The sequence below is a fragment of the Cavia porcellus genome, unplaced genomic scaffold (genome assembly GCF_034190915.1).
Source record: "Cavia porcellus strain 051 isolate PalLab524CR breed Dunkin Hartley unplaced genomic scaffold, mCavPor4.1 scaffold_15, whole genome shotgun sequence".
In the NCBI taxonomy this organism is placed as follows: Eukaryota; Metazoa; Chordata; class Mammalia; order Rodentia; family Caviidae; genus Cavia; species Cavia porcellus.
In genome coordinates this window covers 71,343,633-71,362,706 of record NW_026947498.1, presented here as the reverse complement: position 1 = coordinate 71,362,706, position 19,074 = coordinate 71,343,633, and the positions used below count along the sequence as shown (strand labels likewise).

General features: G+C 42.2%; 1 protein-coding gene across 2 annotated transcripts in view; it reads left to right on the top strand.

Annotated features, from left to right (window-relative positions):
• Heg1 (heart development protein with EGF like domains 1) overlaps positions 1-19,074 on the top strand; it is a 79,184-nt gene that overhangs the window by 30,273 nt on the left and 29,837 nt on the right. For both annotated transcript variants that reach the window (XR_010039461.1, XM_013146267.2), the window contains exons 5-12: positions 532-852; positions 3,176-3,454; positions 4,142-5,455; positions 7,730-7,846; positions 8,404-8,523; positions 11,914-12,017; positions 14,046-14,104; positions 14,351-14,511. Coding sequence is in view for 1 of the 2 variants with exons in the window: in XM_013146267.2 (XP_013001721.2) it covers positions 532-852; positions 3,176-3,454; positions 4,142-5,455; positions 7,730-7,846; positions 8,404-8,523; positions 11,914-12,017; positions 14,046-14,104; positions 14,351-14,511 (2,475 nt within the window). In the remaining variant the exon portion in view is untranslated. The remainder of the gene's footprint in view (positions 1-531; positions 853-3,175; positions 3,455-4,141; positions 5,456-7,729; positions 7,847-8,403; positions 8,524-11,913; positions 12,018-14,045; positions 14,105-14,350; positions 14,512-19,074) is intronic.

The following is a 19,074-nucleotide window of genomic DNA, read 5'->3' as shown; positions in this document are numbered from 1 at the left end:
TAGTTGGCCCACACTTTACCACTACCTTCAGTGATTTGGTATGTAGATCATCTTTACAAAGAAATGTGTAGGTAGAAACATAGTTCCCAAACTCATGGTTTGGTTTAGTTCCTTTAACTGACTTTTTAAAAATATGCTTCAGAATTAGACTAATCCATTAATATTACAACTGTTTAGAAAAGTGCTCTATACACTACATTTCTGTACTTATTTGTTGGATGCAGTAACATACTCCTTTGAACTACTTTTCATGGGCAAGAGATAAAACAATTAAGCTTCTAAATTACTCTGCCATTTTGATATGCTTTTCAAAAGTCCCCTGTTTACCAACTTTCAATATTGCTGTCCTGTTAACACCCGAGACTTTTAAAATAATTATTTAGACTATGATAATGAATATCCAGTGATACAATACATTCTATGCATGATTTCTTGGAAAAGGAAACCTTTCCTTAGCAAGGACTCCCTTCTTAGTTGTTGGGAGATCATTTTCATATCTATATAATGGATTTTTTTCTGTATTTTTTATAGCTTTTGGAAGCCATCTGCTTACAAGCACCCTAGAAGCAGGAAATAAAAGCTCCACCCATCTCAAGGAGACTGTGTCTAAGTCAGTCCCGTCCATCGGAGGTGGACAGAGCACACCACACTGGCTCTTGACCAACAGTAAGACACCTGCAGATGTGACAGGAAGTTCTGCTTCACGTGGTGAAGTTCTGACCCAATTTTCAGACTCTGCACAACAGTCCACAGGAAGGAAGACTGCAGTGGATGAGAAAAGTTACTCAGAGTCTTTGTCTCCATCTTTCTCACAAAGCCTGGAGTCCTTAGCACAACGTGGAGAACATTCAAGTAAGCTTTCATTTCACAGATGCATACCACAGGAAAGAGAGGGATTTAGCATGTTTAGGATCTTCTGTGGCATACTGAGGCATGCACTGATGAAACGGTGCCTCAGGCTCCTCTAGTTTTATCATTCTCGGGCCATTCTTCTATCTGGTTGATACACAGATACCTGTATGTCCCAACTTTTTTTGTAGCATGTCCGATAAGCTGATCCTGGTGTATCCGCTTCTGACACACAACTCAAAGATGTGTTGATGTCATCCTAATCCGTATAGGCCACCCCACATCCTCACACCAGCCCCATCACAGATTCCAGAAAGTGAAAATGTCACCTTCTCGTGAGCCATTATTCATCCCTGGTTATTCAGGGCATTTATGAAAAGATAACTCTGCCCTTACTAACAGCTTTGAGATATAATTCACATTCCATACAGTGTGCCCATTTAAAGTGTATAGTTCGGTGATTTTTAGTATATTCACCAAGTTATGCAGCCATCACTACTACCTGGCTTTAGGGACATTTTCATCACTCCTCCAAAAAAGCTCCATATTCATCAATGGTCACTTCCTATTCTACCCTTTTTCCTGGCAACCACTTGATTTATTTTCTGTTTCTATGGATTTGCCTATTCTAGATATTTCCTATACATGAAATCATATATGGCCCTCCCATTATCTATTCCCAGAACTATGTCAAACCAATCAGTGGACTAATTTAGTAATCACACAGTCTTAATCCCAGCATCACACACTAGATCCAAGTATCTCTGAAAAAACCCCATCCATGACAGTGAGGCTTTAGGGGGACATCTAGATATAACCCATAACAGTTTGTGTGGCAAAAGTGATTAGATATTGGAGCTCGGTTGTAAAAAGCTAGTTAAGGAGTAGCCTTGTTACTAAAAATAATCTCACTGTGGGCTAGTATATTGCTTTATATCTTTTCCTCTGAATTGCCCCAAATTGATCAGTTCTGCAGTCCAGGCTCTCTAGTTCTCAGACCATTTCTTTTTTCTAGGTTTAGATGTAGCCCCTCTGTTTGAGGTCACTGCCCTCCATTTTGTTAAGCCTCTGTCCCTGTCGTGGTTTATCTAAAGCTCATTTAATACAGTACTTAAAAATCTTCCCACCCAAGTCATTTTTCTCCTTGCCCAGAAACACTGCTCTCAAGCCTCTGCTAGTTGTGTCTCCATCTGCCTCCTGAACCCTTTGTTGGCCTCAAGTCACACCTCTCTCTACTTCCTGGCTTGAAGCTGCTCTAGATCATTTGGGTGTCCAGTCCCGGTGCTCATTACTGTCTCAGTTAATTCAAACGCTTCCTGAGATAAATTTATGTAAAGTTCAGCTTTACAGCCATTTTCCATTAAAGTGCTGAGTATCAAGGAATAATCTGGGATGGAAACAGGAAAAAGCACTCTCTTCATATAGAGCCAGATTGTGAAGTTTAAGCCAAGAAGAATTGGATCTCTCTCATCATTTCTGAAAAGGGTTTATTTGATAATCTAATGTAATAATCTGAAATAGTTCCAAGATTCTATAGGCTTATAGCATAAAACATAAACCCTCAAAAGAAAGAAAGGGACATTTACTCAAATGTCACCTCCTCTTTTTCATCTCCAACAATAAAATGTGTATTTTTAAAACTTAAAAACAAACTAAGGGTATCTTGATTTGTTTGCTGTTGTTTTTGTTTTGTCTTTTTGAGACAGAGTCTCACTATGTGGTTCAGGCTGGCCTTGGGCTTACTCTGTATCCTAGGCTCGTCTCAAACTTACAGCAATCCACCTGCCTCAGTCTCCCAAGGGCAGGGATTACAGCAGTGGCCACCGTGCCCAGCTCTAAGGGCATCTTTAACCTCCACCACACGTGTCTCACTAATATTCTAGAACAGGCCCTAAGGAGGACTGTGCCACCTTTTAAAGACCTTGTCCCCATATTCAAAGCCCCAACATGGTTGCTAGTCCTTACCCTGCCAACTCTCTTCCTTGCCACTAACGATTTTCCTGCAGTAACTTCCATTATGTATCACCCAGCAGAAAACGAAAATCAAATTCAGTGGTCAAGTTCAATGTTGACGTTATGGGGAAATTTGGTTCAGTTCACAACCAATATGGTTTGTGGCCAGAACCATGGAAAGAAACAAGGTAGCACTGTTCATCATTCCCCTGGGGTAATAAATCTTTTCATAAATCGAAGGCACCCGAACAGAGGTGCTGCTGATTCATAGTTCCTCTCGGGACTTCATAAACTGCGAAGGCTCTGAGAAAGCACAAGATCTGGGACTGCATCTCGGGCACTGCATGTAACCACCGCTGCTTCTCGGTTTCAGCCCCAGCCCGGGAACGCAGTACAGCGCCTGGCGTCTCTTCCGCCGGTGAGGAGAGCACTTCCGGGGCGCAACCCCGCGACGTGCACACGTCGGCCACGCTCGCCGGAAGTGGGGAGCGCACGCTGCGCTCTCTCAGCCTCACGGATGCAGCGACGTCTGCGGAGGCCGGAAGCTCCGGAGTAGCGGCCAGCGAAGCCGAGAGCAGTGCTCAGCGCAGCAACGCGACAGATGACGTGGGCCTGCTCGCACAGTCAACAGCTGCCTTCCCAGCGCTTGGAGGTGGAGTGTCTTTCGCAGCAGTGACTTATTCCACTTCCCCTCAGTTCATCTCTTGGTTTACTCACTGTCCCTAGCGTGGTTAAATTGGCCTGCAACTCAGAAAGTACCTCATGCGTTTTCTTTATGAAGAGAATTTTTGGGTTCTCCCACTCCAGGAACGCCCCCTTCCCAGATCTCTGCACACCCTTGCTGAGGCATATGGGATGACGTCTGCTGGAGGCTTAAAATAAAGGAAACCAGTCACTGGTTAAGGCCAATCTCCTGGGAAAGAAATATCTCATTATACAGAATGGAAAGTTGGGTGGGTTTTCCTTTTTCCATTTAAACATAACAATTATTCTATTTGGGGTCTTGAAAGCTTTTCAAATAACAATTTGATTTTATCAAAGAAGGCTGGGAAGGAATTTGGAACTATTCCTTATTTTTTTCGGCCCTTTTAGTACCTCTTCCCCTGCTGCCATCAGTACTCCTCACAGTAGGAAAATCGACTCAGAACAGACACTGACTGTTACAGCCTTTCCATGTTTTCTTCATTCAGAGCGCTCTGCATTATAAAACCATCTCTCCAAAGAAAGCCCTCCACCCGCTTGAGTTCTTGGATAGAAAACCTGAAGTCTGTCTTATAGTATATGTTTTGGAAATTTGTTATTTATTTACTTCATCTAACTTTGGCTTTTTGTTTTATAGTTACGGGACTTAGTGGTCAAGTGAGTGGCACAGACGCTGAACAAAGGACTTCCAGTGACCATAGAGACCACACCTATGTTTCATCTACTTTCACCAAAGGAGAACGGGCATTACTGTCCATTACAGATAATATTTCATCTCCAGATATCAATGAGAGCTCAACTTCTTATATTAAAATCCCAAACTCTTCATCTTCAGACTATTCTTCTTCTTCTCATGTTCAGACTAAAAGAAGTAATGTCTCATCCTACGATGGAAAATATATTCAGCCTTCCACTGAGTCATTGGTTCTGCACACATCCAGCTTTCCATCCTACACATCCACCATTAAAGTGCCAAACATTTTTGTTCCTCTGGATGCCAATACTGGATCTGTTGATGACTCATCTTCAGGGTCCCCTTTGCCTCCACCAGAAGTATCACAGTCCTTCCAGGTCTCATCAAGTTTACCATTAACCAGGACCTCCACACATCAGCTCAAGTCTACCTCTGAGGTGTCCACAACTTTATCTTCCTCACTTTTATCAGTATCCTCAATGGCATCTATCCCACTTTCAGTCTCACAAGCAACCTTACCACATTCGTCTTATGCACCCATCCTGTCCAGGACAAGGGAGACACCTGTGACATCAGTTCAGACCTTGACAATTGCATCATCCATAGCAATGAGTCAGAGTAATCAAACAGCAGATCCCAACAACCAGAGCATGCCACACCAAGGGAAAACTACTACAGAAGCAAAGTCATCAGTCCTGGTATCTCTGCCCACAGAGTTCACCGAATCTGTAACGAAGAGCACTCTTACAGAGGTCCCTGTGACCTCAGCCTTAACAGAATCCTCCACTGAGCCAGCCCTTACAGCCATGAGCACCAGCTTAGCCCGTGTGTCTCCAACACTGACAATTCCCAGTTTTAAGACCTCTCACCCTCCTGTGATCAGTCCCAACACCTTGTCAAACACAGAACCTCTGATCACTGGAACTGTGCTCACTACCTCTGGAAAACAGCACTTGCCAACCCATCCTGAAATTCTAGTGCCACAAATCACAACAGAACGTGACATTACCACAGAAAGGAACCAAGTGCATGTAGATGCTACAACCCAGTTGATCGCGCTGACCAGCATACCCACATCAGGAAAAGAATTGAGCACAAGGTTAGGGGTTACGGAAGAGTCCAGCCCTGCTTCGCCTTTCCTCAGAACATCACCTTTCTCCAAAAGCACAGATGTTTCTACTGCTGAAATGTTGACTCCTCAATCTACCACCCTCACTGCCCAGACTAACACACAGTCGCCAACGGCATTGTCACCAGGTAAGATACATCTCATAAGCAAATATTGACTGGTGAATTCTATCAAGCACTGATCGCTGCAGGAGGCTTGGGATTGATGAGAATGTGTGGAAATGGCTAATATTTAAGAGTCTGCTGAAACAGCATAAAATAAAGTCACAGCAGAACAAAACTTCCCCAGTTTACGTGATTGTTTTTGAAAACAAAGAAGAGACAATACATTGACCACAGGTGACATCAGTATATTCCACAGTGGTTGTTGGAGTTTGTTGAGACAGAGTGTCACTATGCAGTTCAAGCTGGCCTTGAGCTCACTTTGTAACCCAGGCTGATCTCAAACTCACAGCGATCCTCCTGCCTCAGCCTCCCAAGTGGTGGGATTACAGGCATGTGCCACCACACCTAGTTACAGTGGTAGCTTTTACTGCCCTATAATTTCAAGAGCTTGTCAAGCATGACTCTAATTTTCTGGGTTCAGAGCTAAACTGGTATGTGGGATTAGATTATAGAGAAACTAAAGAAGGTTTACGTAGCCAGGCATGGTGCCACGTGCCTATAATCCAGATACTCAGGAGGATGAAACAGGAGGATTTTGAGTTCAAGGCCAACCTGTGCAATTTAGCAAGACCCTGTCTTAGAAAAACTGTAGGTGGCCTGTCTGAAATAGGGAGTGAGTTGGGTTCCTACTCCCAGATTTGAGCCCACAGCTTGAGTCCATCAGCTAGCTCCATGACTAAGACTTCTCAGTGATAAGAGGGCTTTTGATGCAAGGAAGCCTAAGCTCTTTAAGGGGTAAAGATTGGGTTGCTAGTCAAGGACATTGTCTATATGAGCAGCCTTTCTTACATTGCGCATAATGTTATCTTCAGCCATATTGATGTTGCTGGTGCAAGGGAAATAAAGCCTCCAGATGATTCTTCGTTATGTAAGAAAACAGGTAATATATCATTTGATGCCAATGCACATTTGGGTTTTCCAGACTCAGGAAAAGTACTATTGGGGAAGGGGAGATGAGACTGACTTCAGGAAGAAGGAAAGAAGAGAAATGCTTTGTAGTGACAGGAGCAGAGAGCAGTAGCTGGAGTAGCAGTTGAAACTAGTAACTATGATCAACCTAGTAGTGCAGCATAAAGTACCCCACCAGGAGCTCCATAGTGCTCCCTTTGTGCCAGGGATCTGAGGTCCTCTGCAAAATGAAAGTTGGCTTTTTCTTTGGGGAAATTACCCAAAAAGGCTTCAGGCCCGTAGGGTTTATTTCCAAACACAAAATAGATACCAACACCATATGGGTTAATTCCTTTAGCGCATACTACAGCCATTATAATTATGACCATTAAGTATTAAGAGCGTATTGACTGCTTAGTACAGTGTTTGGTTACTGATACTGAACTTACGTAGGTGATTTTAGATAATACATAAAGTGGCAAGGAAGAATCAGAGTAACATTTGAGGATGTAGCCCATTTGTTTTCAGGGTTATTCTCTTGGAGTGAGGACTCTTCACTTCTATCCTCTCTTTCTCATTCTCTCACTGATTTCTTCTTGCAGATGATGCAGTTATGTGGTAAGTTTCATCTTTTCTAAGCATGTGTCAAATTTTTATGAAGCAGCATTACATAACTAGAATGTGACACTGCAATTACATAGAATAAAACAGATTTGTGGTCATTGCCCTTGGGTGATGTAAGTCTAAGTGACACGGACAGTTTTGTGTCATAGAGCTTCAGTGAACTCAGGTGGTGCTGTCTTTACAATATGTAAAGACCAGGTCGTGGTAGTGCTTATTACTTTCTGAATGACACCTGATATGTGCAGGCACAGTTACATTTGGAGATTTTTGGAGAAAAGTTAACTATGATTTTGATGAAGGACAGGGCATGTATGTGTGAGCACACATACAGTGAATCTTGCAGCAAGGAGGATGAACTGATTGGGAGAACACCTCCTCCCATGTGTTTCAAATTGGTATCAATTCAAGTAGAATCTTCTGAGCATCATAAAGGCAGTATAATCATAAATACTGACCTGAGTGACCTGTAAACGCCGTTTGATTTGAACCAGTTCTTGCATTTATTGCATCCAATATTCTAGCCACTATATAATGAATGCAAACTGGTGTTGGTACCCAGTTTCATTGCCCCATCTCCTGTACCTCTTGGGACCCAATTCTATTTTAGTAGTGTGGCTTTTCAGGGCAAGTAAACAAGAATCAAATTTTAACTGAAAGAATTAAATATTTACCTAGAGCTGCCTTTCCGTTGCTTTTGTGATTCTCTTATTTCTGCTGTGTTTTTAGTTAACAGCTGTGCCGTGAACCCATGTCTTCATGACGGCAAATGTATTGTGGACCTCACCAGTCGTGGCTATCGATGTGTATGTCCCCCTTCGTGGCAAGGAGACAACTGCAGTGTAGGTAAGAATAAAAGTAATGTCCAGTGGTCTGTGGTATTGTGTCGGTTTTTCAAAATGTGGAAAAACAAGGTTTTACATTAACCGTGCTAACTGGAGAGTTGACGTGCTTATGTGTTACCTTCAGGATAATGCGAGATATCATAACGCAGCACTGATAAACTTCCTAGTCAGGTTCCACTCCTCAGGCTCCCTATGCTTCTGCCGCATCAGGCCACCTACAACCCGTTAAAGATCTCTTCACTGTCTTGGCATTTACTGTGCTGGTGCCTAGAACTACCCACCAAGTCTGTTTCTTAAAGTCCTTCCAGTGTTACTTGAAACATCCTTAACTCTCCCCTTCATCAAAATCTGCTGTTTTCTCTATACACCCAAACATGCCTTATGTCTATGGTTTTGTTTGTATGCCTACCTCTGTCCTCAGGGGTGACTGATCTCTTGCTCATCTGTTGGGCCTCACTGTATCTAGTGCCACTTGATTCTTAGTGAATACTTACTCTACTCTATTATGATTTTGCTGTCTGCCAAAATTGTATGGTCATTTTTTTTTCTCCTTTGCAGATGTGAATGAATGCCTCTTGAATCGCTGCCCACGTCAGGCCATATGTAATAATACTCAGGGATCTTTTATCTGTAGATGCCCTGTTGGGTACCATTTGGAAAAAGGGATATGCAATTTGGGTAAGAGATTTAGTCTATCGTAGAGTTTATTCTGAATCATAATATATTTTATAAAATAACATTTACTGTTTTTCTTTCTAATCAAAATTAGTATTTTTTTCAAGATATAATATTAGTGTAGGAGGAAGTGGAAGACATTGCCTATTATTTTAACATTTAGAAATATATTCCTTTGTAAGTTTTTAATGTGCATTACATTTTTACATAGTTGAAATCATATGAAATTTCTATAAACTATATCTTAAACATTTTCCTGTTACTAAAAATATTATACAAATACCTTAGTGATTGTATACTGTGTTATTATCTGTGTATATCATTTGTGTATTTGTGCTTACCCATTCTATTCTTCAGTTAAGGAAAAAAAACCAAAAAGATATTCTGATTACATAGTTTTAAAAAATATTTTAGACAACCAAAGGGATCTTTGCAAGTTCAACACCAGCCTGGGCTACGAAGTGAGCTCAAGACCAGTCTGAACTGCATAGCGAGACCCCGTCTCAAAAAGACCAAAAACAAAGAAAAAAACATTGCAGAGGGAGAAAAGAGAGAATAAAATTCTGATTGTCTTACCACATTCACACATTCTTTCCTTTTTAAAACTTGGCCCTCATGATCTTATCTAAAGTAGATACGCTTTGATAGAGCTGCTCCTGTAATTGTACCACACTATTTGTTGTAGTGTTTTTCCTGATTTAATAGATTCATGAAGCTTTTTGGTTTTAAAGACAATCTCCATTTTATAGGTTAAAAAGTAAACAAGCAAACCAGGTAAAAACTAAGACCTTCACAAGGTTCTGAGTGGCCGGGTTTGTGTAGCCAGTTGATGAGAGGCCTAGTTTGCAGTCCATTGTTCTTTCTGTTGTGCAACAGTGAGTTAACTTTCATAGGGACAGGGTTTCATAGGGACAGCATGCTCAGTTTAATACCTAATTTTCTAAAGGAATTAGAGTGAAAATACAGAGTTTCTAAGTAGAAAGAGGAAACTGACAGATAAAATAACAGATATTTGAATTATCTTAAATTGCCAAATGGGCTACTTAACACACAAAAGTGCTCAATGATTATGTTCGAGAGACTAAATGTGTGTATTCTTTGAAAGTTATCTGCATGAATTCCTAGTACCTGTAAGGATAAGGGACTTTTTAAGAAGGTTGGTATCCTACTAAAATAATAGCAAAAGTTTGAAAATTGTTTAGATTATAAGAACTAGACACTTTTTTAAAAAGTAGACATAGATATCAGTCAAAATCAAGAATTCTTTTTATTCTAACAATTTATTTGCATTTGGTAACCCCTTCTGTTTAGCCATACCTATGTGACATTAGCCAAGAGTTTTTAGTTTAAAAAGAAAGTGGAAATAATTTTGTTTTAAAGTACACTTACCCATGGCTCAGAGGCCTAGTTTCTAGCTCCTGGATCACCACCTAGCCCCTGAGCCTCAGTTTCCTCATCTGTAAGATTAGATTACAACCTGCTTTGCTTCCCAGTTAAAATTATTGTGACAATTAAATAAAAATTGTGTTGGATCAAGTTTTGAAAATAGTAAAAGTGCTATCCCAATGGGATGCTTCACTTAAACTACTGGACCAAATTTAAAGCTATGAAAACAGACTACTCTGACACAAAATAGTAATTATGGATATTTCCAAATATGTTTTAGTTAATATAGCAGTTAAATGCTATATTTAAATAATATACCAGTTAATCAAAAGTTAAATTTAAAGTAGAAGTTCATGTTAAAGTTGGATGATGTAAACATCTTTAGAAAAATCCCTGCCTAGAAAGATTTCCGGGTTTGGGAAGCCACTAATGCAGCTTCATACTCAAGCTGCAAGCAGAGATACACTGACTGCCAAGATTCAGGAAACTTCTTTGTGCCCTTTGTGTGTACCCGTTTCTACTGTGTATGTTCCTGTAGGGAGAGCTCTGGGGCTGAGCCTGGACTGTGAGAGGTACAGATGAAGGAGGGGGTGACCCCGCAGTGCCCCACAGGTGGCACAGAGGAGGAGAGCAGAGTCATTGTGTTAACAATCATCTTTCCCTTTTCAAGTCATTGAGCCTTATTGTTCGTAAACACCAGAGGAACATGCAAATTAGAGCGTGCTGAAATGCTTTCATTTGGCCAAGAACGTTTTCAAAGAGCTCCCTGCTGCTCAGAAAGGGTCCTGTGCAGCTGGCGTCACTGAACTGTAGAACAAGCAAAAAGATGTTAAATAAAAATTAAGGGATTTAGACAGTTAAGTATAAGATGTTAAATGTTTTCCCTGGCTCATTTATGCCCCTTTCTCTTAATTCTACATGCAGACTTTGCTTGAAAGAGCAGTTTCGTGGGCTTCTGTGTTTTGGGTTATTACTTTTTTTTTTTCTGTCCAGAGGGAAAGATAAGAATTTAATATAATGGAAGATAAGAGCCAGATATGAAGCAAGCTGTCAATTTTTGGTTGTCTGCCCATTTTCTAAGTCCCATCCCCCTCAGGCCAAATCAGCACAAATTGGTGTTAACTAGAATTTTATTTTATGAGTGAAATGGGGCTTGAAAATGGGGCTGTTTTAATTTCTCAACCCCTCAGTGTCTTGAACATGGGTTATTTTCATTAGGTGGCTCATATTACACAGGCTGGCAGACCCCAGAGTGCAGACCCACTACAGCTGCTTGGCTGCTTTGTCTGTAGCCTGCTGGTTGTTCTCAGAGCATCACATGCTGTGGGGGCAGAGGACATAGTAAGGAAGAAGATGTTGAAGATGGCCACACAGGAGTTTGAAGGCTGAGTTTGACCCTTGTGAGCTGGGTGATCTTCCACAAGAAGCTACCTAACTTGCGGAAGGCATTTTTTATCAATGATAAAACAGGCATTTCCTCTGCGCAAGAGTGAGGAGGTTGAATGAGGGTGATTCTAAGAAGAGGAAACCAGAGCACCCCTTGGAAATCAAATAATGACCTTAAAGAGCTAGAGCCTTCCATGGTCTTGCTCAGAAGAGGCCTGATGAATAATTTGATTATCTGACACCACATCTGCACCTTTTCCTCCAGAATTACATTGTTTAGACTTGCCCGTCATTCTTCTCACAACTTTATTGGCATCTGTGTTGTAGGAGGCCATGAGAGGGATGTCCACAAGGACATGTACTTGCACATACACAGAAAAAGGCTCCTTGGAGTCTCCCACTCAAAGCGTGACTCAGTCTAACCCTTCAGGTCAGTGCAGTAGATTACTCACTGTGCTAGAGAGGAACCTAAGAGAGGCGGTCTCCACTCTCGATGAAAAAGAAATGCACAGATGAGCCTGTAAAGGAGGGTAAAGCTGACTACCCAGAGTCACAAACATGACAGCCTCGCCTAGATGTTTCTGTTGCATGTGATTAAACAGGTAACATTTTCATTTTCAGTTAGAACCTTCGTGACAGAGTTTAAATTAAAGAAACAGTTTCTTAATACTACGCTGGAAAAATATTCAGATGTACATGAAGTTGAAAATGAAATTACCAAAATGGTAAGTTTTCTTAAAAGCCTCTTGTGAAAACAACAACAACAACAAAAAGAGCCTCTTGTGCTCCTCCTTTGTTTTCTAGAACAGATTTTATTCAGAGTTGTAGACTGCCTAGGGTTCACCTCTCTTGCCTGGGCTCTTTATTTCTTTTGTCTGCAAGGGAAACTTCATGGTAAAAACAGAAGAGAGGTGTTGAGAACTAGAAGTGTTTCTTCAAATGTGTCTTCACATTTATTTCTTTATTGCCATTGTATTCTTTTCCATATGCAAACTCCTAATCACAGACATAAAGGTCACATAAATCAACGAGGGCTGTTGGTAAAGAGGAAAGAAAGACCCAGTGCTGTTAGGGCAACTTGCCTTTTAAGACGGTGCAGAAGCTTAGAACCTGTGCAGAGTGCAGTCCTTCATATTACTCTGAGCTCAGTGTCTCATCTGACTTGAATTTTTTGTCCAGTATATAGGATATAGGAATGATATTCAAATGCCAAATAACAAGGGAAATTATAACTCCCAGCCTGCTAGGTGAGTTCATGTTCTCTAAAGTCGAAGAATGAATTATAGAAATAACAGAAGTTAAAAGCAGAAAATACTTCTTGGGAGAAAGTTAGTTTTTGTCTGAGAGAGACAGAGGGAATCTCCAGTGGGTTGCTAAAGATCCCACTTCTCAAGGGAGTTTTTCAGATTGAAACCATGAAGTGAGCAGGTCTAAGGAAGGAAAAACTATAATCAACTAATAAGATTATAAATATAGTTGCAATATAACTAATAAGAATATAAATATAGTAACATTGATCTAGTGGAAAATCACAAGATGGGTATGAGGTAGTACAAAACTATGGTGAGCTTATAAGATTATGAATATACTCACTTAAATAATATTGATTAAATGGGGATCAAATGAGGAAGCAAGTCACATATCAGGTGTTCACAGAAAGAATCAGGACTTTTCCTGAAAGAGAAATTTTAGTCCTTCACCAAGGTAATGAATACCTATTTAGAATGTAGATATAGTCATTGTATCTTTTATTTTGAAATCAGTTCTTTAACAGATGCACCCTGCCTACAGTTGTAATGTACCTGTAATGACTCCTTTCAAGGGCCCAGTACTGTCTGACTGCCTGTAACATTTCTAACTTAGCTGTCTAGAATATCACTGAGTAATTTATTGCTGATATGATGAACCTGCTCACAAGAGACAGTAAAGAATTAAGCAAAAACTGAGGAAGTCACTCACATGGTCTTTGCAGAGATGCTTGGAGGAGAAGTTGTAATTTAAGCATTTAATAACAGCCCACACTTATCTCCATCTTCTGAAGAATCAGATGGCTCTGAGGCACTGGCTTTGGAGACAGATGAGTCTTCACGAGACGTAGTATTAAGACCTGCTCCATGGACAGAATCTCCGGTCCCTGTTATGGAAGGTAGGAAGGAAGCAGGCACTTACTTTATGGTCTGGAGGGATTATCTGCTCTCTAAGGGCACGAGGCAAACACAGGGAGGGGATCTTAATTTGCTCTCAACAAAAGGGCTTTTGACTCACAGCACATAATTTTCCGCAGAGAGCCTTTTTGAAGAACAACTGTCTCTGAGTTAGGTTAACTCGTTGCAGATACTGAGGCCACTATGTCAGGCCCATCAGCCATGGGGAAGCTGAAGGAATCTGAGCCTCTTCAGTGAGCTTGTTCACTGTGCAGAAACCAAATAAAGAATTGCCTCTGAGTTTTCTGAAACCATAGGTCTCAGAAGACATCTGCTCCTTTGAAAATGTTTTGTGTCCAAAGGTGCTGTTCTGAACATCATTTCCTGCCACGATTCCCCCCACTGATTTACTGTTTGTCTCTGTCCCTTAATACTCAGGGAACAACAGAAAGGTTTTTCAGAGAGGAATGAATAAAAGAATTTGTGCATAAAGCTGTCTACCGATAACTTGATGGCTGCCAAATGCCTGTTTTATCCTGAAAATAGGTTCTTGGTCAAAGGCTTTTTTGTCTAGCCTGCAATTAATGATGAACCTGCTCTTCCTTGCAGTTAAATGTGTGTTTTTCCACATTACCGGGTTATATCCAATCCACGGCTCATGTGTCTAGGTAAGAAACAGAATCACATTTGTCTGTGAACCAATCTATGGTAAAGGGAGGCTGTCCTAATGTGGACGATAGCAGCAAAACTGGCTGTATTTCGGGTGGGCCACTCTGCGGCCCAGGGCTGAGGTCACTGGGCTTTCATGCACTTTTATTTCTTTCCTGGAAAATAGTGATGACAGTTATTTTTCAGAAGCCCTGGGGCCCACATGTTGTTTACATCAAGGAAACTCTTGCATCTTTTGTCCCTAGGGAGCCCAGTGTATTTGTGACCTCCTTGCAAGCCACCTTTTCCCTGGCCTCCAGTGTGACACTCTTTGACCTGAATGATGGGATTCAGAAATTTGTCAATTCCTGCAGGTCCTCTGCTGAGGTCTGCCAACTCTTGGGATCCCAGGCACGGGTCTTTAGAGGTAAGAGTTGTAAAGTCCTTGGGGAGAACCCTGCCCACACATCCAGACCCAGACCCAGAGAGACAGAAGGTGTTCTGGACTCCAACCCAGGAAAGCTCATCAGAGAGCCTACCTTTGGAATGAGTGTGAAGCAGGAGGACTCTGTATGTATGCATCTTTGTGGGGGTGTGCAGGTGCACACACACACAGGCACGCACACATACGTACCCTCACTCAGGGTCCTGTATGCACACAGCCTTGAGGACGCTTGGTCTGTGACATGCAGCCCCTTCTGTTTCTCTTGTATGGTATAGGGGTGGGAGGGAGAGGAATGTAGGAGATAATATAACAAAGAGAAACTAACTGCTGTTTTTCCCAGCAGAGACAGTCACACACACAAGTGTATGTGCTTGGCAGTGACCTAAAAAGCTTTGTCATGATAACTATTAAGTAAAAATGCATGTGCAGTATTACCTATCTTTTTTGCTTTTTTACAAATTATAAGCACACATAAGAACACAGAGCAGAGGTAGTGCCAGTAACAATGATTTTTCTTCTCTTGTTCTTGCTTTGCCTGTTTTATCAAAAGCTTCCATAGTTCACCCATAGTAAGGTACATGGAGAAAACAGTTTGAGACAAGTTTGGAAGGCAGATTTGGGTCTTGGAGAGGAAGTTTCACCTCTGGGGTAGGAGAGCTGCTACAATCAAAAATGTTTCTTTGCAGAAAGGGCTGGTCCCACTTGGCACATCGTAAATGATCAAAGGGCTCTGGTTAGCTCATTTTACCTCAGGACTGGTGCTGGTGAAGGATGCAGGATTCAATGTAAACCTCCCCATCTGGTGTCCAGATGCTAGACATAGAGTGGAAGTATCAGACCCTTCTGTCTACTGGTTGATCTGGACAGTCTCAGTGGGTCAGGTTTTTGTAACTGCCGATCCAGTGAACTTTCTCCTGTGGCCTTGCATGTTGTGGAATTTGACAGCTGGGCAGTTAACCTTTCACCTTGGAAAAAGTGCTGGAAGTTGGCCAACTTAAGAGCTAATTATTAGTTTGAAAATATGGATTAAACTTTCTAGAATTACAGTGGCTTTCAATTGGGCAGTTGGTTGAAAAGTTTATGCCCCATTATACTGTCTTAAAAACTGAGACACTTAGGGCCAGGGATTTAGCTTAGAGGCACAAGCACCTGCCTGGCAAGCACAAGGTCGTGAGTTCAATCCCTGATACCAAAACAAAAAACAATAAACAAACAAATCTTGAGACTCTTTGGTTTGACTTTTTTGTTTCTCTTGCCAAGAATCCAGGGATACTAGTTTTTCATCCCCAGTGAGGCAAGAACCTTTCAATTCACCTCATATTTATGGAGTACATTTTATATGGTCAGCATTTGTACAGATTACTTGTTTGACCCCAGTAAATATATTTGTGCCTTATAAATCAGGTGACTGGAAACCTGGATTTGAGAGAGCCTGCTCATAGCAGTCCTGCTGTTCTCTGACCCTTACTCTTTGGACTGTTTGAATATGGCTTGCAGTATGGCTCCTATCATCCTTGCTTCCTTTCTGAGGCCCTCATTCTTTATTTTTCCTTTTAGAATCTCTGAGAACAAAAACAGCCATGCATTTTGGCTAAAAATGGGCTCTCTCGCCTGTTTTTCCCTCCTGCTTTTGCCAACACACCCCAGCTTGGTCTCTTGGTAACTCTTCCAACTGCTAAGGAGATAGCTTGACTAGTAGGAGCTGCCGGGCCCTGGTATCTGGGTGTTTCCGGCATGTGGAGAGCACTTGGCCATTCTGAACGCTTCATTGGAAAGGAAGGGGTTTTTTCCCCTTCAAGTCACCAAACATCCACTTCCCTGCCTTACAAAGAACTGCATGGTCTCTGGAGGTTTGTAGACCTTGGAAATCCCCCATGGAATGTCTCGGCCTTACATTTACTTTAGTGCTCATTGTCTGCTTGGGCGGATGTTACGCCCAGGAAAGACCATGGGAATTGTAAATGTACAAAAATCACACCACCAGGCTTAATATGAAATCATATGAATTGGTGAAGATTTAATTTTTTTAAAAAACTGTATAACAGTAAAAGACTAATTCTCCTCCAAATACACCTCCTTGTTTCAAACCTGCTTCCCTATCCTTCTTGATGCTCTCTGAAGCAATTCTGGAAACCCTTTTTGTGAATTTGTTTAGTTGCGCTGTCATGGCTGCCTCAGTGTCCTGAGTCCATTGAAAATACTCACCTTTCACAGCCATTGTGACTTTGGGGAAGAAGCAGAAGTCATAGTGTACCACATCCAGTGCGGCAGGTGGGTGAAGAAGCACGCTAACATTTTTACAAGCCTGCCTTCCCGTGGGATGGCACTTGACAGATATGTTTTATCACACCTCATCAACAGTCACTAAAAAGGACTTCCAGAGTAGTTTTAGAAAGTGATAAGAATGATGGATGAGTATATTTGAAGAGATTGGAGAGTATTTAGAAGGGGATTAATGGCAGCATGTCTTTTGCTGTAATTTTTTAAAAATTTAAATATTCACTGTATTTCAATCACATGTTGCATGTGGTTTTATTTGATGGAATCATCATAAAACATTCTTTGAGAATTTTGAAGAAAGCAGCTCCTCACTGCAGGGGAAGAGCTTGTTCTCCCTGCTTTTGCATGAATCTCTTTCTGTACAGGGATCAGTTGCTTCAGCATGGCAAAGAGTGTTTGCCAGCAGCCTAAATCAGTGGGCAGGATGGAAAGAAAATATGACATTAGCTTCCAGAAAATATCTAATCAGACCAGCAGTCCAGGCTGGCCTCTGGACAAGACTGGGGATACCCAGATAACTTTTTGTCCTGGGATATTTCTCTTTCTATTAAGGGCAGAGGACTGGTAGAGGCTTCAAAGGTTTTAGATGAGGGTAGTAGAGGTTCAGTACTTTCCTGGTGCCAGCTTTGCAGTGTTCACTTGGTGAGATTTTCTATTAAAAAAATTTCTATCTTATATACAGAATTCTTACAGTAAACAAGGGAAATTCAGTCACACACAAATGGCATTCTGGTTTAGCATGCACAAGGCAGGAAATTCGGGGTTCAGAACTGAAGTTGTGTCCTTAACTTACTTGCAGTGCCCAGGCTGCTCACTGACCTGAGTCCTCAAGACTACAGGAGTGGCTTCGGGGACCCTGTGTGGGCTGATGAGCCCTAATGCCAGCTCCCCTTTCCAGGACCTGCCTGGGCAAGGAGCAAGTTTGCAGTGTTAGCAGCTGCTGCCTCATTTCTGAGTAGGTTGGGGTTCCCTTAGAGCAGAAGAGAGCAGACTGTGCCTAGAAAATTGGCAGCCACCCCTCAGCGCATAGCATGTACATTTGCCTTCCCATGTCAGCCTTCCTTCTGAGTTGAACTTGCTCTTGTCTTCAGACAACAATGCATGCTGATTTTACCTTGCCCTATACTTGGCATTCATTGTCCAGCAGTTTCATATTTTTGTTCTTCTGACTGGATATTCCTATTTATTACATGGACTTTTTGTGCCAGGTCTGCCCAGACTTTAAAATGTATCCTCATCCTGTCTGCTGTAAACAGCTTTATAGAGGACCATATTCCCTACAATGAATGCTTTATAATAATGAAATGACTCTTTGTTACTCAAGAAATTAATAAAGCCCTAAAGTGAAGCAGCCTGCCAGATTGGCTTCCGGCCTGCCCACTGCTGCTGCTCTTGGTAGTGATGCTGTGAGCAGTGGACGGGTAACATCTTTAGCGCAGGCAGTCCTACAGTGCCCACACTAGGTGCCAAAGGCCCGGAGATGAGTGAGACCCCATCACTGTGGTGGGAGAGACAACCACATCCATGTAACTGCACTCCAGCCTAAGTGGTCAGATAGCTGCCATACCCCTTTTGTTGGGTAGCTCACTGTCAGGGCAGCAAGCCTAGGTGGAGTGTGCTGTATCCCTCTAGGCCAGCAGTGGTGAACCTCTGTTCCACATGCTGCAGCAGGCGAGAGCCCTCCTCTCTGTGGGCTCATGAGCCACGTCACTCCAGCATCGCTCCCACGGCTGCATGTGGGATAACAGCACACGTGGGGGCAGTGTTGGCGCTTTGTGATAAATAAGTGGGTTTGGGTTACACTTTGAGTGCTTGGTCTTTAAAAGGTTTGCCATCACTACCCAAGGCCATGCAGACACGCAGAACTGAGACCTGCTTCCACTTGAGACAGATCATCTAGTACTAATTGTGGCCTAAGTCTCTCAACTGCCTAAGACCATGGTCCCATTTTCAGGTTTGGCCCGGTCCTCCTGCTGCCCTGTCCTGTCCTGTTCTGTTCTCTTGCACTGAAAGCATAGAACACCCCCCAGGAGGCCACATTGCAGGGGGTGCTACACTTCCTCCCACGCATTTTCTCTGTGACTGTTTTCAGTGAGGCGTGCTCGTGAGCATTCAGCGTGTAGGACCGGGACTGACCCAGACAGCCGGTGGCAGAAGGCTGTGTGGGGTGACCTAGGACATCTTTTCAGAGCCTCTTGAAATACCAAGTTCCAGCATGTAAAGTTTTGAAGTGGAGGAGGTTTTGTTTTACTTCACTGTCGTGCT